Source organism: Galeopterus variegatus, unplaced genomic scaffold (assembly GCF_000696425.1).
Source record: "Galeopterus variegatus unplaced genomic scaffold, G_variegatus-3.0.2 Scaffold1298, whole genome shotgun sequence".
NCBI lineage: Eukaryota > Metazoa > Chordata > Mammalia > Dermoptera > Cynocephalidae > Galeopterus > Galeopterus variegatus.
The window spans coordinates 354,531-381,577 of NW_007727409.1; the positions used below are offsets into that span (position 1 = coordinate 354,531).

A 27,047-nucleotide genomic window follows, 5' to 3' on the forward strand; every position below is an offset into this window, starting at 1 on the left:
GCACCGCGCTCAGCCAGTGAGCGGGAACCGGTCTCCACATGGGATCCGAACCCTCGGCGGGAGCGCTGCCGCACTCCCAAGCGGCGCACTCTCCAGTGCACCACCGGGCCAGCCCTCTAATATATACATTTAATGCTATAAATTTCCCTGTAAGCACTGCTTTTGCTGCATCCCACACATTTTAAGTTATATTTTTATTTTCATTTACTGCAACATATTTTAAAATTTATCTTGAAACTTCTTTGGCCCATGGGTTATTTGGAAACATGATGTTTAATTTCCAGGTATTTGAGGATTTTCCAGCTATTTTTTTTCTGTTATTGGTTTCTAGGTTAATTCCATTCTTTTAGGATTTATGGGCAACTGGCTGGGAGTTGGGCTGTGTTTAATGTTTGATGTAACTAGGTGTCAGAGGGTTTAAATTCCTATAGTTTCCTTGTTTTTGTCTCCTCTCTTGATTTTGAGTTTCCCTAAGTACAACTCCTCTAGTGATTCTGTGTCTTGCAGCTCTTTCAAATGTAATCCACTGGTATTATACCAGAGCCTTGTTGGTGTGGTGGCAAAATATGGGGGAGGTGGTAATTTTATAATCCTCTGATTAAATCTCAGTGTTTTATTGGGACTATGTTTTGTGTCTGTGACCTTCACACGTTTTTCTCCAGTAATATAGCTTTATGTTCACCCTGCCCTCTATTCCCTTTGCTGACTGCAGCATTCCCTATGTGTGAAGGTACTTCAAATGAAGTTGTGGAAAAATATAATTAAAAGATAATACAGATCTTTCTATGAATTTTTGAAGACCCCTAGTATTTCCTTGAAACCCTGGCCCCTGTTGAGTATGTTTTTTCCTCCTTAGGTGAGACAATAAGGCTAGAGGAGGCTGGAGTGGGAGAAATGCCCTTTCCCCAACTGGGATAAGGCTCTGACAAAGTATTTTTCCCTGCAGCATAGACCTTTGTTATGGAGAAGTCTCTGGGCATATTTCACAATAATTACTCTTTCCCTCCCTTGTCAGAGCAAGGAAGGGCTCTTTCTTGGATTTTCACTGTGAGAACCTGGTGGGGTTCCTAGAGGTAGTGCTTTGGTGTGGGAGCGCTGCTAAGATCTTGGTCCCGGGAAGTTTCTCAGACATACACCAGTCCAAGCACAGCCTCCAGCAGTTCACCCAAGTTGCCATTTAAGTGTTCATACCAGTTTATGGCTCCAGCTGTTTCTACTCCAGGTAAGCAGGCCTCGGCCGTATCTCTGAATAAGCTTGTTTCTTCAGATTTGGGGATGACATTTTCCTCTGCAACCTCAGTTCTCCTGTGAGTCCATGAAAAATCACTGATTTGTCCAGCCTTTTCTTATTGTAAGGATGGGAGTAAAGACTTCTAAGCTCTTTACTTGTAGGTGCTGAGTCCGAGAGTTCCTCATTTATTTTTCAGTTAATGAAACCACTTTGGTCCCTTCTTGAAGGAAATATATTTTAGAGACTCCTTGGAAGTATTGTAATTCCTGAGAGGATTATTTTCAGCCCCACTTTGTTCCAATTTATGACATGTACTAGAGGAAAGGGTTGCTGTAATGCTTCATGGGATATGCAATGTGTGTTTCTGGGGTCTGGGGCTACCAGGTACTCCAGAGATACTATAGCCATATTGGTATAGCTCTGGTTAACCACATGCTGAAAATATTTGGTCCCAGTGAGACGCTAGGTTGTCCTATACCTCACTGATGAGCCAGCTGAGTCTTACCATTCTTTTCTAAGGATTGGTAGCGCCATTTTATGATCTTGCCAAAAGAGTGTTCTCAGATAACTGTGCAATTAAAATACTATTTGGAATTCCTCAAAGATAAGGTCCCCTCAGAAGTCATTTGGTACAATATATAAGTGACCAAACAAAAAAATCATTGCTAAAATGATGGAATATGAAGTTGGAAGGGACCTTAAAAATCATACTTGCTCATACCCCCTCATTTTACAGATGGCAAAACTGTAAACTCATGGAAATTAAGGCAGTTGGCCAAGGTGACACAACTAGTGAGTTGTGGAGCTAGGATTAGAATATCCATATCTTCTCACTGCTGACCATAGGTCTGATCACAAAGACTTTCTTCCCATTGACTTTCATTTAAAAACTAAGTAAGCCATTTCCTCTCAGGGCTTTCCTCCTAGTGTTCACCAGAAGCTATCACCTGCTTTGTCCATAAAAGTCCTAGTGGTCTGCCTCCCAGAATATAGATCTGCTCTTTGCAGTGTCCTGTCGTTACCCTTCTAGCTACATTGTTATTATTATTCTTTTCAAAATCATTTGTATAACACATAAATACACTTCACTATAAAAGATTCAAACAATACACATTTCTATAAAATGCAAAAGTCCCCCTCTTCCCACTCCAGAGACAACCATTAGAAAGAATTCAGTGTAATCTTTTCAGTTCTTTCTCTATCCAGTCACATACTTTAAAATATATATATATATTCTTCTTCTTATTTTCTGACTTGCTTTTTTTAAAAAAATAATATGTCTAGGAGATTTTTCTATTTCAGTACACATCAGTCTATGTCTTTCCTTGCATTATTTCCCTCTTACTGGACACTTTCATTGTTTCCAGGTTTTTGCTATTACAAATAGTGCTGCAATGAATGGCATACATACATTGATGTGCACAGGTGCCACTGTTTCTTTAAGGGTAATTATATGTATATATGTGTGTGCTTTTTAAACTCATTTTTCTATCCACAACATCGAACTATTCCCATGAATTCAAGAAGAATCTCCTAATTAGTATTTGCTCTTGAAGATTTTTTCCCTGCTAGTGAATAATTGCTAATCGATTGTCCCCAACTTCCTTTTGGGGATTAATAGAGAAAAACCAATGTAGCCTTAGTACAGAAGAACTGGAGAATTGCTGCTTCTTAAGCAGTAATTACAAGTTGGTAGGAAGGCTCATGCTGCCCAAAGGATTTCCCAATACCGTGGTATGTAATGTGCATTTTAGGGCGGTGTCTCCCTACCTATCACATTCCCCATCCTCTTGTCAATCCCATTAATGTGTAAATTTGAGAAGGAAGGAATGAAGAGCATGTAATGGAACAAAGGGCTGTTTTCTTTATATAGATAGCCCTCTCAACAACTTCATCAAATCTTTCCCCTTCTAGTTCTTACATTGATTTCTGTGGCATTCTAGTCCAGTGGGAACTTGCGGATACCAAAATTCTCATGCTATTTTTCCTAACTGATAACTCTGGCAGTTAGTATCCCAACTCCATTGGTGATGAAAGTGGGTTGGTTTGGGAACTTCCAGATTAGGGCAGATGCCAGGAATAGGAGGCACATAAGAGATACACCTCAAGCAAATGTCTACCACCCAGTGGGGATAGAGCTGTATCCAATGGGAAACAAGGTGGTGTTAGTCAGAGGGTGGGTTAGGATCTAGATTCATGTTTGTCTCTAGAGCTTTCCCCAATCCTTTTGGTCATGCCCCCCCTTCCTGTAATTCTTCTCATAACTCTCAAACTTCATTTCAGTAGTGTATATCATGGATTTGTTGTGGTTTTTTGCAGTTCCATTGTCATTACCCATATCCCTCACCACCCTTTTTATTGCCTTAGCGGTGTTGGGATAGTTTCTTCTTTGTTATCCTTCTTAGGTCTTAGACACCTTCAAGTTTTAACCAGCAAGCAGGAACTAAAGCAGTGGATCCCTAAATGAAATGAGTGCAGGGGTGATATTCAAAACAACATAGGCATTGACCAATCAGACTGGATGTCAGACATAGCTCTGGGGCAGTGTCCTGGAGCCTGCTGGTATTCCAGCTGCTGTATCATGGGAAACTTTAGGAATTTCTAGAGGGTGAGGGGAGGAGAGTCCTCAGGAAAGAGTGGCTATTTATCTATAGCTGGAGAGGTATTTCAGTATTTAACAGCCAGTGTGGTATACGGATAGATACCAACACAATAGTCACCCTGAATAAGTGTCCCAGAGGTCAAACTAAGATAGTATATTAAAGCATAACGTGGTCCAGTGATACTATCCAGGGCTTAGATGGGAGGGCTACTCCCCCAACATTTGCTTTTTGTCCACTGGGTTTGGGTAAGTGGGAAAGCAAAATGGAGCCACAAGATGCTAGGTAGAAAGGTCCTACAAATGTTGATAATAGGGTTTCAGCTGTGATGTATTCTCAGACATACAAGTGAAAAGGAATGGGAAAGAATTTATGACTTATTGGGACATCTAGAATGAATGAACAAGTACAAGAAGGGAAGAGGGTGCAGGAATGGAAATAAGAAGTGGCATATAGCAGGCTCTTTGTATTTGCTGTTGAATGAAGGTAAAGTTTAAATGACTACAGGATGAAGATCTGCTGATGTGCGCTAGGCATAGTGTTGAATTTTTTCTAGATGTGGTTCCAGTCTTGCACAAATACAATATATCCCTCTAAAACTGAACTATATATTTTAAAAGGACTGTTTTCAAGTCCTGTGATACGAACCAACAGCCCCACACCATTTCTTTGAGTGCTTATTTCTTTAGGCTGTTGCCAATTAGTAAGCCCTCATGCAGCTGTGATATTACTAAAGCAATACTTCAAGGTCTACGCATGAGGTTTCTTTCTACCCTCTTTCCTCTTGTTTTTTTGTTAGTGTTTAACTAGTTCACTTAATTGGTTACTGTTAAAGCACCCCCAGGTAAATTTCTAATGGCATATTGGTTAGGGATTGAAATAAACATTATTCTCAAATGGAAATTTCTTTTCTTGTATTTTAAGGGGTTTTCTAGTTTTAAGCATCATGTGATTTCTAGGAAAAAATTAGAAAGTGCTTTTCATAATGGGAAGTAGATTAAATGCATTCATTTATACGCCTCCTCATTCAAGGCGGTGTTTTTCTAAAGACCCATTGTTAAGTCTTTAGAGCTAAGTGTAACCTAGGGGAAAGCTGTTTCAATAATTGACTTTTTTATGTGAGTAGTTTACTGTATGTTTTTCCTGGACGCAGGCAGTGCAAATTAGCCTTTTGGGGGTTTTTCTTCTATTATTCAAGTTGAGATCTAATTGTACTTTGACTTGAATCATTTTTCTGTTAGAGCATTAAATTATTTTATACATTATGTTCACTATGCCCTCAAAACTTACTTGAAATTAGTTTTACTTTTTCTTATAGAGGCAAAAATCTAGACTCGTCTAAGTACTGCAGTCTGACATTTAGGCTCATTGTTTAATTTTACTCTGCCTTCTTTGGCAGCGTATTTACATACCAGAAGCTTAACTCTTAATGCACTGGTTTTTGAAAAGCCCTTTGTATTTTACTTTATTTGTACCTTACTGGTTGTTCCTGAATGGTTAGTTAATCTCTGCTGCCATTCATGACAACTGAGTTTTATGAATTTACTCTTTCTTTCTACTAAATGTTAAAAAATGCTAAGAAAAGAAATCAACTGGATGTGGAATATGACCAGCAGCTAAAGCTCTTTGTCATCAAGTTGAATATAGATATCTTGGTGAAAGAGTGCAAACAATTTAATCCTTCTCATTGATGAAATCTAAAATAGTAGCAGTGTCATTGTCATCATCGTTACTATTATATATCTTAAAATATTTTATTTTTCATATTCTAAAAATTATGATGAATATTTATACATTCCCGCTCTATACTTGTGCCAAATGCCCATTAGGGATCTTCATGTGCTGAAAGTTTTCAAAACATTACAAAATATCAGAAGCCACTGATATTTTAGAAATTGGGATCTGGTCAGATCTGTGTTTCAGAAAGATAACTTGCTTGGTCCAAAATATTAACTCTATTATTGGGTTTTTATCACAGGATGCATTAAAAATTGGTAAGCATTTCTTTATCTTATTTTCACAGTAATATCAATTGACCTACACTTGGCAATCTGTATAATGAATATGTACTAGAGATTACAAATTTGGCAGAGAAGGAAATGAGGGGTAGAAAAGAAGTGAAGAAATACAGCATGTCAAACTCTGAATATGGGTGCCTCATTTCTTAATCTAAATTGTAATTAGATCTCATTTTAGTATGAGGACTTCATCATAGCTAGCAGCCCTCAAGTTCTCAAAGGAAGTAACTTTATGTGGAATACAAAAGTCCTTCCCCTAGAAGCAGTGATAGAGCATTTGAAAAATACATGAACTTTTATTAGAAGTTATTAATATGGCACCAGCTATGCAATCCATAGAACTACATGTTTTCTAAGTACCAAAAAGATAGTATCATTGCTAAATTGACTGCTAAATACTATATCTGCTGAAGTGTGAAATAATCTACTAAGATAGTGTAAGTCTTATTAGATAATGTAAGTGAATTCTGTCTTTAGATACTACAGGTAAAATCATATTTATTAAAAAATGACTTTGAAAGGAAGCTTATGACGTTGGGCATGTTATCCTCTTTGAATAAGATATGTGTACTTTTTCTAAAAGTTTAATTATATAATACAGTCACACTTGGAACTCAAAAAGCTTTTTGCCTTTTACAGCATTGTAGCTCATTGCCACTTAATACTATCAGTTGCTACTTCATTTTAATTCTCCTCATTAATGCCAGATTAGTTCATCAAGAGAGTGAAATATGATATTGATGGACTGACTAAAAACATACAGGTTTCATACAGTGCCTCACATTTTATAAGGTTTTGTTGTATTAACCTTTCAGGATGCATCGAGCCTTAAGAATTGATGAGAGTAATAACATTTCAAAGTCCTACACTTAGGGTTCAATTATTGGAGCACACTGTGACTGGGTTAATGTTTAACAATGGCTGTCCTGCAGATTCACTTAGGGAGCTGGGAGATAGCAATTTTATTCTTCTTTACTGGACTGGCCTTATTGCACAATTAATTAAGACCTGCTTAAAAATAGCATTCGTAATAGGGCTGGGGAAAGGAAATTCTTTAAAATGATGGGAACATAGTAGAGAATTTGTTATCAGTCCTGCAATAGCTACTTTCACCCAGGCTAGATTAATGAATATCAGAGTTGATGTTGCTTTCTGGGTAGAGCACTGCCACTAAGAAACAGCTCATTTTCTTCACTGTACTCTGGGTTTCCAAAGTGACGAAGTGCTATTAAAGAACTGGCCTTGTATAGTAAGTTCATATGCAGTTAGTTTTTCACATTTTTCTTTAATTATGATATGTACGTAGAGAAAGGGGTATAAAATATATGTGTACAATTTAAAGAATAATTATAAAGTGAACACTCAGGTAACCACCACCCAGATCAAGAAAAATGACCAGCATTCTGGAAGCCCTGCCTTGACCATGTGTTCCTCCCAGACGGTGACTCTCTCCTCTGGGTAGCTCCCGTCTTTACTTTTGTCATTTTCTTGCTTCTCTTTATAATGTAGTCACTTACATTTGCATCCCCAAACAATATAATTTAGGTTTGCCTGTTTTTGAAAGTATAGGAATAGAATCATAACGTTATATGCTGTTTTATGTCTGGTATCTTTCACTCAGCCTTATGTTTGTGAGATTTTATCCATGTTACTGCTACCCAGTGCACTTTTTAAAAAGCCTTTCCTATATTTGCCTCTCTCCTTTTTCTTCAGGACCCCTATAACTCTAAGTGCTTTTAGATATTTCTACTTTGCCTTCTTGGACTTTCTGCTAAATGAGGTCTGAAGACTAAAACTTGTCTGGACCCCAGTTTTCTGTGCTGACCCAACCACCCCCAGTTTGATGGCATTTGTTTAGATGAGACTACATCTTTAAGGCTTCTGTACTCAGTTAAAAATCTTCCTTTCTCCAAGGCTGGTCCAAGGGTCTGGTCACGTGATTCCAACAGTGACATCACATTCTGACCGCCGGGAACACTGGTGGTTCTTTAGGTGGCGTTTGTTGCTGTGAAAGGCAGAGAATGCAGCAAGTGCCCTTCCAGAGCACTTCAGAGTGGGGCTACTTCTGTAAAAGCTCCTCAACCTAAATGACCAAATGCGGGCTGCCAAGGTTATTTCTTCCTTAAGGCAGAGAAAAAGAAAACTGTGATTGAAGGTAAGCAGACTTGAGCCGGACCAAAGACTGTAGCATGCCCCCGGGAGCAGGGGATCTGGAGAATCGCAAGCAGTCAGTTGTAGGATTCTAATCACTGCCTGCTCTTTGAAAGTGGCATGGCAATTGCATTTCTAACAAGAGACCGACTACAAAGGAGGATGCTGCGGTGCTCATGTTACGTAGTGATGTAATAGGATTCTTTCTTTCCTGCTAGGAAGCTGTTGCAGATCTTCATTTTGCTTTAATATCCTCAAAGCTGGGGGCCTCGTTTGATATATAGTGTAAGATTAGATAGCTGTTGGATGCTTTTTAAATCCGTTTCACAAAATCCTTTTTTTCCCCCTCTTTCAAGGAGAACTCTTAAACCAGAGCAAATTCAACTGAAGCATTAACCTGCCTTAAAAAGTAAATTTCTGGTTGTTTGGTATCCTGTGTTCATATCAGCATTTCACTAGAGAATTGAAACAGCTTGGTCCCTGCCCCCTCCTCCCCCCCACCATACTTAATTCTCTTTCTGCCCTCATTTCCTAGCTGGCTTTTTTTTCCCCTCCAAGCTCTCAAAACACATCAGCTTTCATCTTTATCAGTATGACACTGACATGATAGGAAATGCTGGGCTGGTGATTCAGCAGCCATCCATTTTACAACCAGGCACAGTGAAGATATGGAAAGGACTTTGGTTTGGGGTTTTAAGATTAACTTGTTCACCTCCTCCACTCCACTCCCACCCTTCAGATGATTTGGACTCTGCAGAGCTTTTCCTTTGAAATGTGCACATTGCTTGTGAAAGGTATGCTGAATTAGGTATTTATAAGATTTACATTTGGTAAAACAGGTATTCCTTGGGGTATTCATTCAAACTTACCCCATGAGAATGCTTGTCTGTTAGGAGTTTACAGTGAAGGTGGAGATGCAGATGGGAGGAGAGGAAGTCAGCTCAGGCCCACTTGGGCCTTCTCTGCAGAGGAATTCATTACCAAACAGTCTGGATGAAGCCTTGTCCCTGCCAAGGTTGGTGCTGCAAATGTAAGCATTGGCTGGGTGAATTAAATGATGGCATTACTCTGCATTTTTCTCCAGTGTGCATTTGCATAAATTCCTCAATACTGTTTTACATTTTGTGTTTAATAGCAAAATATTGTTCCATCAGATGATATTGCAGAAGTATTTTGAACAAGTTTGCTAAGCCTTGTGTGAGTACAGCTTCTGTGTTTAAATAGTTGTCCCTCATCCCCACCATCATCAAACAAATTTTAGTTCAGCTGATATTGAGTCTTGGATATGTGGTAGACACTGTGGACAAGGCAATGATGCATCAGATATAGGGCTACCAGCAAAGAGCTTCTGGTCTAGAAAGGAAAATAAAGTACATGCATAAGTAATTGTAATAGAAATGCTAAAAGCAAAGCAAATGAGGGACTATGATGGGTGGACAAATGGATATGTTTCTTCTGGTTGAAGAATTAGGGAGATACATTTCATTACTGAGCCGTGAACTGTTCTTTAAATCTCTTCTTGTAAATCTTAGACTGTTCTGACATACTTAGCAAGAATTTCTACAGGCCCATTACATCAGGGACCAAAGCCTTATACCTCCTGAAGGGAAATTTGTACATTCCATCCAGCTTAACTATTGAAGAGGCTGACATGCTTTCTTTGGAGTCCCCAGTCAAGCAAAAGCCACCACATAGGTTTGAATTTCTGCCTTATAATGTAAAATGGTTCTTGATGTGATATGTGTGCAAAGACCTTTGATCCTTTTGTCTCCTTTCCATAAGCTGAAATGTCTAAGCTGCTCCAAGCTCCTTTCTGTGTTTTGTTTTATAAATCCTTTCCCATTGCACATCAACTCTTGTCATTTATCTCTTTGTACTGTCACTCTATCTGTCCCTTCCCATCCACACTGCCTTTAGCCACTCATCATTTTGTGCCTAAACCACAGAAACCTGTGAATGTGATGGATGTTTCCCACCAGGTTGTTATATTGCTTTATTGGCACACCCTGACCATAATCATCTGATAGTTTAAGGGCTCACCTTTCGAAACTCAGAAAGCAGATAATAAAAATGTTAAGAGTGTCTCAAGTACTAATGTCTGTTTCCTGTTCAATACAGAGAACAAGTCATACAATGGTGGAGGAATAGGTTCTTCAAATAGGATCATGGACTTCTTGGAGGAGCCAATCCCTGGTGTAGGGACCTATGATGACTTCAATACAATTGATTGGGTGAGAGAGAAATCTCGAGACCGGGATAGGCACCGAGAGGTAAGAGAAAAGATGGTACATGCGTTAAGTGTTAGAGGAAACACCAGGGGAAGAAGTTTAGGATCTGTATTCTTTCTATTCTTTCATTTCTTCAGCCCTGGATGTGGCTGAATCTGGTTTATATTGGCAATGTAGGGTTTCATTTTTTATTTTTATTTTTAAAGACATCTTGTATATGATTTTTATCCTAACTTTTTTTTTTCTAAAAAGTTATATTTAACGATGATTTATCTTCCTATAGTAAATAGTTGTAAAGGATCTTTAGAGCCCTGAGATGGGTATAAATGCCTTTTCAAAGAGGTGAAATCAAACTTGGGTGAGGGTGGCAAAATAAATACCAATGATCTTCCTCACCCATCTCATCTCCGTTTTATGGTTTTTCCCTTGAAGCAGGACTTTTAAAACTATGAAAAGTAAATGGGCTCCTTTTAAAAGAATAAAAGAAAAGATTCTCAGAGCCCTAGTCTTCACTGAAACTTACAAGGTAAACTTGTGATTATAGCTCTTGTACAACCATAAAACCAAAGTAAATTTATGCATTCAACTCCAGCAAAACCACAAGACCAATCAAATTAAAATTAAGGACATTCATTTAATGTGATAGGTAATAGATGGTACTTATGCCTAGGACACAGGTTCTTTTGAATTTGGCAAGAGAATTTCCTCACTTTTCTCTTTGTGGAGTACTTTGAAAACTTCTCAGAGTAGTCTGCCAAGGCCATTTGCCTTTAACATGTTGCTCTGTATCATTTGAATTAGGGAATCATGATTTCTAGTTTGTGTGTGAGCTGTAGGGAGAACTTGTTTAAAAGGCAGGTGCCCAGCCCCAGCGATTTTCAGTAGGTGGTCCTCTGGTGAGTCACTTCTTCAGCATACAATAGGGATAATTTTTTTTCTTTCTTACTATTTCTGCTTGAACTTCAAATTTAAAATTTGATTTTTAAGCTGACTCCATTCTCTCCTAAGTTTATGATTTCCTTCTCTCAGAGCTAAGCAAATCTCCCAAGCAATCAGGTGGAGATTGCTTTTCATTTTAAAGCCTTTCTCAGCTCCTGACTCATTTTCTCATGACCATCTGAACTCAGGAGTCAGGTCATCCTGGGTACATGTTTTGAGAAATTCCTTCTTAATCCTTGGATTGTGGTAATTCCACTGAGTTTTCTTATCACAACTCAAAAAGGTGATCTCTATAAAACATTTTATGTTTTTCATAAAATTTCTGCAATTTGGGAACACAAATTCTATTTATATCAATTCATCAGTCAGGCTTTAGAATTTAGAATCTTGCTGAATTTGGAGTTTCTGCTATCTGTAACTCAGAGATCAGTTTATCATCAGTTGCATAGTCAACATGTTATTAAAAAATGAGAGTCACCTATGATATAAAAAAGGCATATTTCCCATCATATTAATAGTTTCATCTGAGACAAATGATGCCAATGAATAATCTAAAACTAATTAAAGTAGGTTTATCAAATGGTCCAATGGGGCTTTTTTGTAGATTAACTTTATTATCAGAAGGGAAACAGTGTCACAAGGAAAAATGTAACCTCATTCATTTTCAGCGCTGAAATAGGAAATGTAAAGTCAAAGGTCAAAATTAATCTTAAAACTGTGTTTGAAATTTTTATAATTATTATTTGTGATGTTCCTGTAGAGGAAGGTGGGGTCGCTACATCACTGTTTCAGGATAAGAAATAGAGGTACAGAGAAGGGAGAAGGACCAATGACAAAGCTGTCAGAACAGGTTTTAAAAATGTGAGCACTGAAGGGTTAAATTGACAATGCTAGGACCTAAAAGGTAAAACTTCCTGTGCTTCTTGATAGCCTCAGATATTGCCAGCAGGGTTTTGAAAATGAAAAGAGGTGCATCACTCATATTACTTATGTATTAGTCTGTTTCTGTTGCTTATAGCAAAATACCTGAAACTAAGTAATGTATAAAACAATAGAATTTATTTCTTACAGTTTCAGAGGCTGGGAAGTCCAAAGTCCAGGGAACACATCTGGTGAGGGGCTTTTCTTGGTGGTAATTCTACAGCGATGCAGTGAAGTGATATGAGTCAGAGAGAGAGCTAACCTCCCCACTGGCTCTTCTTTCAAAAACCTCAGAACCATGCCCATGACCACTATTAAACCATCCATGGATTAATCCATTTACTAGGGCATGGTCCTCATAATCTAATCACCTCTTCAAGGCCCCACCTTTTAATTACCATAATAGGATTTCCCACCCTCTTAACACTTTCACGGTGGGGGTTAGTTTCTTATACATGGACTTTGGGAGACAGAATTCATTCCACAGCAATTTAGCAATTTAGTGATCAATGTAAAATTAGGGGTTTGTGGAATCAAGTCTTGGAATTTGCCTGACCTGAACCATAACCCCAGGCAGTAAACCTCAAATTGTACTTTTATCACTTAAATAAGCTCATGTTTTTTATTCTCCAAAAAAAAAAAAAAAAAATCAAACTATTTGCTGTGAATCAAGAGGTCATCCTTGGAATATCTAATGTCCAGTACAGAAAGAGACCACTACAATATACAAACAGGTTGATGCCATAAGAAATTAGCAGCTGAACAGGGAAGCCCTAAATAAGGTACTTGTGAGCACTGCAATACTGTAGATGAAGGTGTGGTTCAGTACCTCAAAGTTCTTAGTGAAATTGGCTCAGCTAAAGATTATGTGAGAAGCAACTCTAAATTGGTCTCTATTCCCAGGTGATTTGTCCTTGTGTTTCTTTATTGAGCAATTTTGAGGTGAAAAAAGGAAGGATGTGTATAGAGTCACTAACGTTTTCTCATTTTTCCCTAGATTACCAATAAAAGCAAAGAGTCAACATGGGCCTTAATTCACAGTGTGAGTGATGCTTTTTCTGGCTGGTTGTTGATGCTCCTTATTGGGCTTTTATCAGGTATGGCTAACTGTTATTTTTCAAAACAAATCTCCTAAAATTGTGGGGTGCTCTTCCACCAGGTCATGAACTGAGTTGAGTGCTGTGTTTTCCAACTTTCCTGCCTAAAATAAATTGCTGGTGAACCTTTGGGAAGCTCAATGTTTTTACATCTGTAAGGGGTACTAATACCTGCATCACCTTCCTTTAATAAAGGAGGAAATGCATTTAAACGCATTTTGTACACTATAAGATATCATATCCATTTTAAGGTGATGTTAGTACTGCATTTCAGTGCTTATCTTGAGGAAGAACCCTTCTGTTGGAGACAGTTTTTAAACACATACTGCATGGGGTTTATGGGAGAAGATGCGGAAGAGAACTTCCCGAGACATTGTGTAAGTGTGTCTCAAACATGTGCTCTCTCATTGGTACAGAAAGGTATGTATGATATGGCTCATACTCTCAAGGAGCTTACATTCTCATTCTTTTATGGTGGCTGAGGGGTGAGATGGTACCAGCTTTTCCTATAAATGCCATCAGCCTCCCCTGACATTTCAAATAGCATACAAGCTAAGAATAGTGTACTTGCTGTGCAAATACAGCTTTAAAGCAGGTTCCCAAGCAGGCTTCCCCTCCCATGGGGAAAACAGAGAGTCAAGAATACCAGGCAGAGATGCTGAGAGGTGTGTCCTTATGGCATTCAAAGATGGGGCCAAGGACAACCTGGAAACTTGAGCTGAAATAGCAGTTAGCTAGGAAACTTGGAGGTGGATGGTATAAAATGGTAGTTAACAGCACAGACTCCAGTTTTAGACTGCCTGGATTTGAATTCCAGCCTCACTCCTTGCTAGTTTTATGGCTTTTGGCAACTTACTTAAGCCCTGGAAGCTTTAGTTTACTGATGTGTAAAATGGGGATAATTAAAGTACCTATATTAGAAGTTTGCTGAGAGTACTAACTGAAATATAGCACATATAGCACTTAGCACAGTGCCTAGTTGTTAATGATGCTGCTGCTCTTACCTAGACATAATAATTAATGAGCCATAGAATAGAAAATGACTGCAGCAAATGAGGAATGGCTCCTCCATAGCCGAGTTTTCAGAAATTGTCTAGGGAAGGAATTGGCAAACTTTTTCTGTAAAGTGGCCAGGTAGTCGATATTTTAGACTTGTGGGCCAAATGATCTCTGTAGCACCTACTCCACTCTGCTGATGCATCAGAAAAGCAGCCATGGACCATGGGTAGACAAAGCCTGGCTGTGACCAGGAAAACTTTATTTACAAATGTAGGGGATCCTTGGGCCATAATTTGCCAACTTGTGGCCTAAGGTGTTAACTCTGCCCCTTCTGGCTCTTAGAAGAAATAGAAAATGGTCTGGCCAGTTTGGAGCTGGGTCATAATAGACTGGATGGTCTGTAATGCCAAGTATTGCAGAGAGGCTGAGGAGAAGGAAGATGGCTGAGAAAAGGTTATGCATTCTAGCAGTTGGGAGTATACCAATGACCTTGAAAAACCAACTCAGGTAAATATTAGGAGACAGATTTCAAGGGAAGGCACCCAGTGTATAAGTTTTAGTAGTCATTAGAAAGAGAGGGGAGACAAAAGCATTTTATTCTTTAGGGTAAGGGAACCCTAATAAAATTTGTAACCAGAGAAGAAAGAACCATTGGGAGAAGGAGGAGGAGAACTAGACAGGCTTGAGGGAACCAGTGTTGGGTAAAGTAAGACATGCATACGTGAAGCAACCAGAGAACAAGCTAAACTGTATAACATCATGTTAATTTTTCTGAATCCAGGCAGTAAGTGCAACAAGACTTAGAAGGCAGAGACGGCTGGGAGCTGGAGTGGCCAAGAGTAGGTGTCAAACAATGTGTTAGATTTGACTAGGTTATTCAAGTATGTAAGTAATCCGTGTTAACACTTTTAGCACCTACCTAAACATACACATGACATGGCTTCCCGCCTGTTGGAATGTAGGCATAGTATCGTCACCTTTTTAATGTATTTCTTGTCACTAGGTGGTCAGTGAATATTTTTCTAACCCTCATACACACAGGGTATTTTGTTCTTAAGCGTTAGAGAGCAACAATAGAAGCAATGTGTCTGAATGTTAGAGTAGTCTGGGACAGAGGCTATGAATTTTATGATGTCTTTACTATTTCCCTATTTTCTGGGCCATTTAATTTCTGTATGCCAGAGTTTCTTCATCTGGATGACAGAAAGGATGAGAAGGCCAGAATCTAAAGTACTGTAACTATCTTAACCCTATCAGTCTGCTCACTTTAGTGCATAAGTCCCCAGTTCACTATTTATTTCCCATAATTTTCATTGGTGAATGTTCTTTGTATAACACTGCTTGCTCCTTCTCACTAAGAAAACTTCAGAATGTTCATGTCTTAGGTTCAGGAGGCTTCAACATGTCTACATCACAGTTTGTGCTTCGATAAATTCAATTCCCATAGCCTACAGTACCTTCCTGCCATTGCTCAAATTCCCTTGTCCATGGAACAAAATCCTGCTATCAAGGCTTAGCCCTTCTCCCCATAATCTTTGTCAGCTCTCCTCCCCAAGCCATCTCAAATAAAAGTCATAGAATATTCCTCAATGTGGGCAATTTTCATTTTCTCAATCTTGTGTATATAGCGGGAATAAGATAATCTTTAATAAACTTGACTGTCTTTATGGATCAGCATTCATAAACTCTAAGTCAAAGCAGTGTCTTTGCTATTGTAAATTCAACTTAAATACAACTCCACTAGCCCCTTGCTTTCACCCAACCATTTTGCTTTCCCCTAAGTCCCTCCTATAAAGAAATCCTACAGACACTAGTGTTTAATGACAAATAATAAGCGAGAATCAAGCCAATACACAATCAGAAAGAGGTTGCACATGAACAGGAAAGTATGTGTTTGTCTGTTATTTTGATTCCTTTTCATTCATTTTCTCTGACAAAGCTTATTCTGATTACCGAAGAACAGACTTTCAGAGACTGAATTTAACTTTGGCCTTTCTCTCCCTCTCTCCAAATCAGGTTCCTTAGCTGGTTTGATAGACATCTCTGCTCATTGGATGACGGACTTAAAAGAAGGTATATGCACAGGAGGATTCTGGTTTAACCATGAACATTGTTGCTGGAACTCTGATCATGTCACCTTTGAAGACAGAGACAAATGCCCAGAGTGGAATAGTTGGTCACAGCTTATCATCAGCACTGATGAGGTAACATGAAGTGATGATTTCTGAGCCACTGAATTTTGTTATTACGTTTATTTCATTTCTGTACTGTACTCCTGGCAACTGTGGAATCTTCCACTATTTTCCTTTTCATGAAAAGGGGAACCAGTGCCAGCTGCCTTTCTCTATGGTTAAGTGCAGCCCTATTTGCATCTCTTCTGCCATGTGGAGTCATTTGATACTTATAGTTAAATTTTTTGTTTGTTTTAAATAACCTCAGTGTTTGTTCTCAGTTGTTAGTACACAGCGTGACTGAATTTATCTTTCCCTAATAATTTCAGGAGAAATGTCAGAGGCAGCCAATAGGTAAGGTGCAGTTTCTAACAAAGAATGTGTTTATCGTATAGACACCAAGAGAGATTTTACCTTGAGCATTGCATTAGAACATTGGAAAAGTGATGATACATTCCACATCAAAATAACAGAAACCCTGGAATAAAATTGTCCGTTATCCTGTCTTCTGATCAAATCAATATTTTCATTTGTCCTTGTCTTCTAGCTTGTTTTTTAAAATGTTTATTTGTATATATTTGTGGGGTACAGTGTGTTGTTTCAATACATGCTTATACTATACGTTGATTCACATAGGGTAAATAGCATAACTTTGTACCCATTAATCCACCACTTTCCCTCCCCTCTTGGCCTCTGGTAACAATTATTCTATTCTCTTCTGTGAGAAACATTTTTTTTTTTTTTTAGATTCAACATATGATTGAGATCATGTCATATGTTTCTTGATGCAAAAGTAGCTTTGTTTTTCAGTTCCCTACCTTTCTCTTACTGCTCAGTTATATATTAGATCTCTCCTGTTGAAAACAAAAGCATACAAAACAAAAAACTCAACTCCCAATTCTACTGTGATGTCCACCAACTAAAACAGGTGTCACCTTAGCTCACTACTTATCCACTCTGTTGGTGAAGTGAGGGAGATAAGACTAGGATATATGTTTGTACTTTTATCTCTCTCTCTCTCTCTCTCTGTCTCTCTCTCTCTCTGTCTCTCTCTCTCTCTTTGGCAGCTGGTTGGTGTGGAAATCTGAACCTTTCATCTTGGAGTTATAACACCGTGTTATAACCAACTGAGCTAACCGGCCAGCCAATTTGTACTTCTAAAATTTATTTTTACTACCCACCTTGGTCCACAAACAATTTGAGGTGTCATGTACACATATATACACAATCAATCATGGGAAAAGAAGGATAGGAAAATAATAAAGTCAGAAATGGGAGTGCTTATGTATATACATGACTGTGCATATTGGCTTGGGGAAAGGATTCAATAAAAGGGGTAGAAATATGCTGTATGTTTGAGAGGGTTTAGGTCTATGCTTCTCAAACTGGGGTAAGGTCAGAGTGTAGGTGAAACTACAGGGTAAATGTTATGTGCCTTCCCAGAGCATCAGTTTTTGAATATATGGAGTAAATATTTTTTTCAAAAATTAAATGTAAACAATCCTTAAAAAATGGAATGCAAAATTCCATGTTTGTTAAGAAAAAACAAGATCTCTGTTGCAGCTCGGCTCCTGGGTACTCCATCCCTTACCTCGGTATCTCTATTACTCTCCTAGATTAGGAAGACTTGAGTAGAAAAGTTTGAGAGGCCCTGAAACTTAGGGTGTGAGGGTGTGTGTGTGTGTGTGTGTGTGTGTGTGTGTGTGTGTGTGTGTGTGTGTGTGTGCCTTGCTTTTTTGGGAGACTTTTATTTTTAAAATAATCACAGATTCATAGGAAGTTGAGAAATAATATATAAGGAGGTCCCCTGTCTCCTTCACCCAACCTCCCTCAATGGTAACATCTTGCATAACTATAGTACAATAGCAAAACTAGGAAACTGACATAGGTACAATCCATAGTCTTTATTTCACTGATTTTACACACACTGATTTGTGTGTGTGTGGTTCTCTGCAATTTTATCCTATGTGTAGATTTGCATAACCACCACCACAATCAAGATTTAGAACTGTTCTATCACTACAAGGCTCCCTCACGCTACCCCTTTACAGCTCTGTGTGTGTGTAAGTGTTCCAACAGTTACTTTCCAACTGGAGATTGAGATTTGCTTGAGTGACAAATTTTTCTGGCTCTCCTTTTTATGAATGAAATCCTTGCCGGGGGAAAGAGTTTTCTAGGTTTTAAGAAGCCTTTTTCTGCCAAGAATTTGGCCTCCTGGTCTCTGCCTCTGGCCAGTTTCAACTACTTTCCCTCCCTTTCCCTCTGTTTCCTGCCTCTAGGGTCTTCCTCCTCCCTAGCTACATTTGAAAGGCAAAGTAGTAGCAATCATGTGTTCCTCTGAGGCACTAAGATAATGGAAAACCTGTGTCAAACTCACCACTCAGAAAAAACCTGAGCATTATGGTTTTCCTTGTCTAGGTCAATGAATTATTGTAATAGTGTTTTACGTTTCGAACGTCAAAAATCCTTTGAGTTTTCTATTTTATGTAATTCGAGTGAGTTTCAACTCCTAATATTTCTACCAGCAAGCATACCTCCTAACATTCAAAATTGCTTTTTTCTAAGGCTTTGACTATTTGTGAGCCCTTTAATGTTGGCGAATTGTTACTGGTGGTCACAACTAGATTTCTTTTGTGGCCCACTTTGTTATCATTGGGGGAATAATCTCAATAGTATATTCTTTCCATTTTAAAAATAGCTATTGTCATTTTACTCTTTGGAATATCTGGCATTGACAGGGCCCGAAACTTCTACTCTTGTACTTGTTGCTGAGTTTGTGGTAGCAAAATTCTCTCAAGGATGTAGTCATTATATGCAGAATCTAAAAAAATAAAGTTGAATAAATAGAAACAGAGAGTAGAACAGTGGTTACTAGGGGCAGGAAGGAGGAGGAAATGGAGAGAAGTAGGCCAGAGGGTACAGATGTACAGTTAGGTAGGATGAGTAAGTCTAGAGATCTAATGTTCCTTGTCTTTGTCCATCCTTAGAATCTCTTGTACATTTCCTTTGGGCGTAGCAAAGCATCTCATTTTCAGCACCAAGTGGCCTGGCGGTGTTTCAGTAGTTGCTTTGCTGACAATCTGGAAAGAAATATATTGAGCAATTTAATGTTGGTCTTTTTCTCTTTGACCTTCTCTCCTGAAAAACCATTACTAAGAAGAGCTGCATGCCTTACTGAGGCTATCTAGGCTAAAACAAGCTTCTTTTTTCTCCCCTGTTCCAGGGAGCCTTTGCCTACATAGTCAATTATTTCATGTACGTCCTCTGGGCTCTCCTATTTGCCTTCCTTGCTGTATCTCTTGTCAAGGTGTTTGCACCTTATGCCTGTGGCTCTGGAATCCCTGAGGTGAGTCTCTTAAAATGGTTTCTAAGTTGTTATAATATGAATCCTTTTTGGTTACATTTTTTAAATACATATTTCACCATATACCACAATTTGGTGAGTATTAAACAGGATCAGATTCTGAGGCCATCTAAAGCCTCTCTAGATCTTCCCTTAAATTTTCTGTAAGCTTGGGCCACCTGGAAATTAAAAGGAGTTGATTCTGAGCCTCCTGAGGGTTCCTGTTGAACCAGGCTCCTGAAGACCTCCCCAACTCCCTACCCAAGAAATTCCCAGAGTAAATACCAAGATTCTGACCTGAAAAGTAGTAGTATTGTCAGCTTTTTTAGAGCAGAAGAAATAAAACCATTTTGCTACATTTCCCACAGTATGACTTAGGCTAGAAAGGGGTTGGTTAAAACCCTATTTCTGACTACTTTTCATTTAAATTGCTTGATAGTGACTGAAACCACTGAGATTTTAGGTTACCAGGATTACCTTGCTCCCCTCTGTTTCCTGACCAAGTAATAGTCACAAATTTCTTTAGCAGGGAACCAGGACTACATCTAACCTTTAAGATTGTTTCAGGGACATTAACCTCCCACTCCCAGAACATGCCTCTTGGGCCACCATTTTGTAAAGTAAAGAAAACACCTGTTCCTCCCTGTTCACCTCCCCTTTTTCCATGTACACACACTCTCATTCTTACAGTACACCCTTGCACAGTTATCACATGACCCCCCCTAATAAAAAGGAACATGAAAACTTGAAGAACAGTTCTTGCTTTTTTTAGCTACTGGGCTCCCCCACAAATTGGGATCACTGTAGGTCAAGCATTTCTATGTCACTTGTTCAGAAGGTGCTCTTTCTATAATGAGGTTAAGAATTTTGCTTTTTAGCCTTGTTTACTTCCTTAGTCTATGTTCAATCTCTCTGTGTTTGACCTACAGATAAAAACTATCTTGAGTGGTTTCATTATTAGGGGCTATTTGGGTAAGTGGACCCTGGTTATCAAAACCATCACCTTGGTGCTGGCAGTGTCATCAGGCTTGAGCCTGGGCAAAGAGGGCCCCCTAGTGCATGTGGCTTGCTGCTGTGGGAACATCTTGTGCCATTGCTTCAACAAATACAGGAAGAATGAAGCCAAGCGCCGAGAGGTAATAACAAATAGCTTTAATAGTCTCTTTTTGGATGACAGCGTAAATGGGACAATATTAGGAGCGAGAATTCGGGGATTCTACCAGTGTTAATGCAGGTACCCTTTGACCCAGCAATTTCACTTCTAGGATATCCTACAAACATCCTAGCATGTGTGTGCACAAAGGTGTATGGAGATAGTGCAGTATTTGTCAACATAGGGGAAAACTGAAGCAACCAAAATGTCTTCTGTCCATACTATAGAATACTATAAATGGGGTGCTCCAGTCAAAAGCTGGGCACGTTGTGTCTGTCTGCTGGACTGAGGCAAGTCTCCTGGGTGCTGAACAGCAGCTAGAACATTTGTCCCCATGATGAGTTCTCAGTGTCTCCATGAAGCAACCAAATTGTCTTCTGTCCATACTATAGAATACTATGCAGCTTTTAAAAAGAATGAGATAGCCCTATATATATATTGACATGGAATGTTGGCTATAAAACACTGTTAAGTTAAAAAAAGCCAGTTTCTGAATAATGTATATAGTATAAGCCAATTAATATTTTTTAAAAGTATGTACATATATGCTTAGACAAAGTCTGGAAAGCAGTTTTACCCCAAACTGTTGAAAATGTCTGCATCTGGTGAGTGGGAGAGTGAGGTGGTAGTGAAGGAGAAGTAAGTACTCTAACTTTGTATTGTATGTAATTCTATACAAATATGTGTTGCTTCTATTACAAAACAAGTTATAAAAATAGTAGATTTTTAAAGAAGTCATTTATTCCTGTGTGAGTAAATATAAATGCAGCCAGCTTTTTCATCTGTTATTTATACTCAGCACCACACTTAAATTAGTTTTGCTTTGAATTGGACCTCTCTCTACCTTCTGCCTCAACCCAGCTAAATTAGTCCCACCACAGCATCTCTGTAGTTGTTCTTATAATTATGCAGTTGCTAATGTATGCTATTTTGAGGAGGAGGAATATTTTTTTAAAAATGTTCAAAGTCATTGGTTACTTTTGTCCTGCTATAATTAAGGATCTAAGAAAATAATGATCTTGCTTTATTTTCTTTGAATTACAAAGTAATCACATATGGAATGGGTCAAGACCAAGGTCATTTCATTAAAATAATTTTTCACAAAACTGGAACCTAGTGATTTCTTCTGAAAACAGAGAAGATTAAACCACAAGACCCAGAAGGACATTCAGAGATGCTGAGATTTCAAATATGGCATAAATTTTGAAAGTTCCTGGCATGGTTAAAAAGAAAAGGAAAGCTAGCAAGAGGGAGAGAGGGAAATCTGAGTAGGTTGTTTAGCTACGTGGCATGTGGTAGAGGGAGGTAAAGGCAGTGTTAAATTGAAGTTCTTGTTAAATTGGTGAAATAATGTATAACAGAAGCTAGAGTTGACTAAACATTTTAATGGGCCAGAGTGAAGTGTTGATTGTTGCTGGTTTTGCATGGGTGGAGGTGAATTTGAAACTGCAGATTGCTGGTTGCTTTCATTCCATCAGATTGGCATTTTTGTTCAAACAGTTCATTAAAAAATGAGAGGGGAATTTGATTTGGTTGTTTGTCTGTATAGACGCCAAATAGTTCTCTGACTAAACATACAAATATTGGAATCTTAAATTTACTTCTTATTGCTTATTGAGACTTTCCACTTATTTTTTCCTGTTATTCTCACCATCAGTGGCAACCCTTTCGTGTCCAGTGGCCTTGTCAAAGTGGGCAGATGGTTGAAAGTGAGAGATTTGAGAAGGAAGGCTGTAGACAGTCTCTGAGACATACAATTAAAGCAACCTAGTCAACCTGACTCTTTCTTCTCCTTCCTAATTCATTCTAAACATAGTCACCGAAATTCCCTTTCTCATGTTGCATGTTGGCTGTCCTCATCCTTTCTTGAATGAAAGCCATTCTGGCTATGAATTTTGAAGTCCTCGCTGTTAGCACCAGAGATCTCTCTCTTTTCTCCCTTCATTTTCCTGGATCAGCCTACACTCCCAGAGAAATTTGCCTACTTATTTTACCAAGAAATATTTTATTCTTCAAAACTCTTAATTTTGTTCAACTTTCTCTTTAAAGTATTTTCTTTCCCACATCATCTACCTCTGTCCAGCAGCCAGAATCCAGTGGAAGGACTGGTACTTCTATTAATTTCAGTTTATTTGCCATCACCAGCATTTGTTATGTACGTTTTCCATGCGCACACATGCCTATGCACAGAGGTAGCACTCTCTAAATATCACTTGTTCTCTTTCCTGATCTCTGTCTCTCTTTCCTGCTGACCACTTTTTCCATTCCCTCTCCCTCCTAGCCTCTTTCCTTGCCACACGTAAACGTATTTAGGTCTTCTCTTCCCTTAAAAATCTAGTTGCTTGCCTATTTCTGTTTCCATACTGGGCATGGAGTAGAACACGTAGTACAGGAAACTCTAAATACTTTTTGTATGAATACTCACAGCTCCTGAAAACTGTGAGCCAATTGTCACTTCAGTTTTGTAGCGTAGAGCCTTCTTTAACATTTCATTTAAAATGCATTTCTTTACAAAGTGCTATGTAAATACATTACTGTAAGAACTTCATTTCAGTGGTGAATAAAAATAGGTCTACAAACTCAAATTCCGTTATTGATTTGGGAATATTGGGGGTGGGTGGTATAATTTAGAGTAAAAGCACATGCCTAAATTAATTGCAAAAGAAAGGCCTTCTTACCTGTTCAAGCAGATGAACCATGTGTGGTGTGTTCAGAATTCAGCTTACAGTGATTGCTCTCAGTGTAAACAGAAATTGAACTTCATTTTTGATGATATGGAGCACGTAAAAGTATTTTTCTTAATGTTTAAAAATGTGATCGAACATGGGAAAGCAGCATTATTCTATGGCTAATTTTGAGTTTTGGATTGTAGGTCTTGTCGGCTGCAGCAGCAGCTGGTGTATCTGTTGCCTTTGGGGCACCTATTGGTGGAGTACTATTCAGCCTGGAAGAGGTAATGGCTTTTAATGGTCTGTAGAGCATGTGTGTGCTTTTGTGTCAGGAATTTTGGCCAATATCTGTGTACATTGCAGTCCCTGAGTGTTCTGCCCAACTTTACCATGTAACTAGAAATCCTTGGGCAGTTTTCATCCTCAACACTAATGCCTAAAGCACCAACTTTTCACCTGAAGCAGTTTCTGCATATCAACTAAGTTCACTTCCTCACTTTCTCTCTCATAGGTCAGCTACTATTTCCCCCTCAAAACGTTGTGGCGTTCATTCTTTGCTGCCTTGGTGGCAGCATTTACTCTCCGCTCCATCAATCCATTTGGGAACAGTCGCCTGGTTCTGTTTTATGTGGAGTTTCACACTCCCTGGCATCTCTTTGAGCTTGTGCCATTCATTCTGCTGGGCATATTTGGTGGTCTGTGGGGAGCTCTGTTTATCCGCACAAACATTGCCTGGTGTCGGAAACGTAAGACAACCCAGTTGGGCAAGTATCCTGTCATAGAGGTACTCGTCGTGACAGCCATCACTGCCATCCTGGCTTTCCCCAATGAATACACCCGCATGAGCACAAGTGAGCTCATTTCAGAGCTGTTCAATGACTGTGGACTTCTGGATTCCTCCAAGCTCTGCGATTATAAGAACCGCTTCAATACAAGCAAGGGGGGTGAACTGCCTGACAGACCGGCTGGCGTGGGAGTCTACAGTGCAATGTGGCAGCTGGCTTTGACTCTCATACTGAAAATCGTCATTACTATATTCACCTTTGGCATGAAGGTGAGGAGTTGTTTTGGTACTCAGTGGCTGTGTGTGTGGCTGTGGGTTTTGGAGGGCAAAGACAAGGTATCATGCAATCCTGATAGTTCATGTGCACTTTCAACTTCCCCCCAACATTATTCCGCCACTCCCAAATGCCTCTTTTACCTCCACATGTTCTCATAACTACCCAGAAAATTGTACCTCTCCCTGAAATTGTCCAAGCCTAGTGTTAGGCCAAATGCAAACCTCGGTGATGAAATTTTAGGAAGAAATGTTTTCTCCTTTTCTGGACAAAATGTATTTGCCCCACAAAAAGGATGGTGAGGTATTTATTCCAGTACATTTTGTATTAAAACAATATCTGACCAATGGTCTTAGTCCTTATAGGATGGCTTTAGAGTTTACCATAAAGCACAATTATTAGGTTGAACCAAATGAATATTACAGTATTCAATTGTTTTGACCACTAATATGGCAATTTTATGTAACTCAGCCCATAATATAGCTAAATGTATTTTTTACAGTTGGTGTCAATGCTCATTTATTAACAAGTGGGAAACATTTCACAGGTGATCCTAAGTTAGTATTTAAACTAGCAAAAGCAGACATCAGGCCAGCATTTTTACTTTCAATACTTGTTATTATTTCCATGTTTCAGAAGAAACTGGAAAAGAAAATTTGTTAAGGTATTTTTCTCCTCCTTTCTAGGTTTTTGTTTATTTCTTTAGCACTGCACTATCAAGTTATTTCCCTCTGTTCTCTAGGGAGGGAAATGGAGATTCAAACTAGAAAATAAAGAGACAGCAACTCAGTTTAGGCAGTACTCTAATCTCTGTGGCTACATCATCTATCCCCTCAACACAGGGATAAGATGGAGACCTGAAAAGTTTTGCAGTGTTTCTTGAGTTAATTTTCACCTTGTGGCTTCATTCTCTCATTTAAGGGAATTTGTAGATAATCAGAACACCAGATTCAAATGCATTCCAGAATCAAACACAGGCTGTTTTTTTTTTTTTTTTTTTTTTTTTTTAATCTACTGTTTTGATTATCCTTATCATCATTTCCCTCTCTTAGTACAGAAAATTAAGAATTTACTATAGTATCCTAGGAGTCAAGAAAAAGAGTGGGGAGATAGATGAGCGTCCCTTCTTTGGTTAATCATGCAACCATAGTCACTATCTCATTAAAAAATTTAATTGTTTAGTCTTTACAGTGTTACAAAATAAACTGAAACCTCATGTGCCATCCTTTTTGTGTGAGCAGTGGGTTAAGATTCAATATATGAATATGGTTATGAGCATTCCATTTAAGTCCCATTGCCAATGTTTACTAAATCTTGACCTTGGGTGAGTTACTTAACCTCTGTGAACCTTACGTTTGCTGTCATTTGGGAATAATAAAGCTGACCTCCTAGGATTGTTATATAAAGAACTGATGAAATCTTGTATGTAGAGCATCCAGCATAGAACATGGTAGATAGTCAATAAAGGGTAGTTGTTATTGGTAAGAATTCAAAATTGGGGGAAATGTCTGCATATATGAGAAATTCCATCTATTTTCCTTTTTCTTTGGGAAAGGCCTAATTTCTGCCTCCAGTTCTGTGTTGGTCTGGAGAGTTCAGGCTCTTGCCTGATGGACCCCGAATCAGGGTAAGCTTCTTTGCAGTCATCTTTGCCTGCACGTCCCAAGGAACCTCTAGTCTCTGTAGTATTACACAAATCTTTACAGCCACTTGCTAGCATAGTGCATAGTTAAATTGTCATTGGCCTGTTTGCTTTGCAGAGGGTCAGTCCTCCAACCCTTACCATATGCCAAGCAGTTACATCATTTCTCACTGACCATCTCTTGCTTTCTCTTTGCAGATCCCTTCTGGCCTCTTTATCCCTAGTATGGCTGTTGGTGCTATTGCAGGTCGACTTTTAGGAGTAGGAATGGAACAACTGGCTTATTACCACCAAGACTGGACCATCTTCAATAGTTGGTGTAGTCAGGGAGCTGACTGCATCACCCCGGGCCTTTATGCGATGGTTGGGGCTGCAGCCTGCTTAGGTGAGTAGTGTTTGCATTGGTTTCAAAGAAGTGTCATAAAAAAAGAGTGATATTAAACACAGGATTCCAGAATTTTTTTAATGACCATTTCCTGTTGGGTTTGCCATTTTTCAAATGCTTTAAGAAAGCTAATTCTACTATCTCACACTGGGGAAAAAATCAGAAATTTGGACGATATCTGCACAAGAATGTGCATCAGAGTATTATCTATGAGAGCAAAAAATTAGAATCAACCTGAATTTGCACAGTAAGGGACTGGTTAAATAAATTATGGTACATCCATGTATGTTATACTATGTAGCCTTTAAATATGATGTTAATATGTTTTTTTTTTTTTTTTTTTTTTGTCTTTTGTCTTTTTTCCGTGTCCGGCAACGGATCGCAACCCTCAGTGTTGCCCCCGTACCGGACCGGGGACCGGCAACGGGATTGCAAACCTCGG

General features: G+C 38.8%; 1 protein-coding gene across 6 annotated transcripts in view; it reads left to right on the forward strand.

Annotated features, from left to right (window-relative positions):
* Positions 1–27,047, forward strand: part of CLCN5 (chloride channel, voltage-sensitive 5) — a 158,507-nt gene that overhangs the window by 127,029 nt on the left and 4,431 nt on the right. For 3 of the 6 annotated variants that reach the window (XM_008576138.1, XM_008576139.1, XM_008576137.1), the window contains 8 exons: positions 10,119–10,270; positions 13,086–13,185; positions 16,201–16,388; positions 19,579–19,701; positions 20,628–20,834; positions 23,724–23,804; positions 24,032–24,574; positions 26,419–26,605. In XM_008576138.1, the coding sequence (XP_008574360.1) occupies positions 10,119–10,270; positions 13,086–13,185; positions 16,201–16,388; positions 19,579–19,701; positions 20,628–20,834; positions 23,724–23,804; positions 24,032–24,574; positions 26,419–26,605 (1,581 nt within the window). Of the gene's footprint in view, positions 1–7,818; positions 8,005–9,730; positions 9,980–10,118; positions 10,271–13,085; positions 13,186–16,200; positions 16,389–19,578; positions 19,702–20,627; positions 20,835–23,723; positions 23,805–24,031; positions 24,575–26,418; positions 26,606–27,047 lie in introns of those variants that run through there. The other 3 variants (XM_008576140.1, XM_008576141.1, XM_008576142.1) reach the window with 3 other exon arrangements.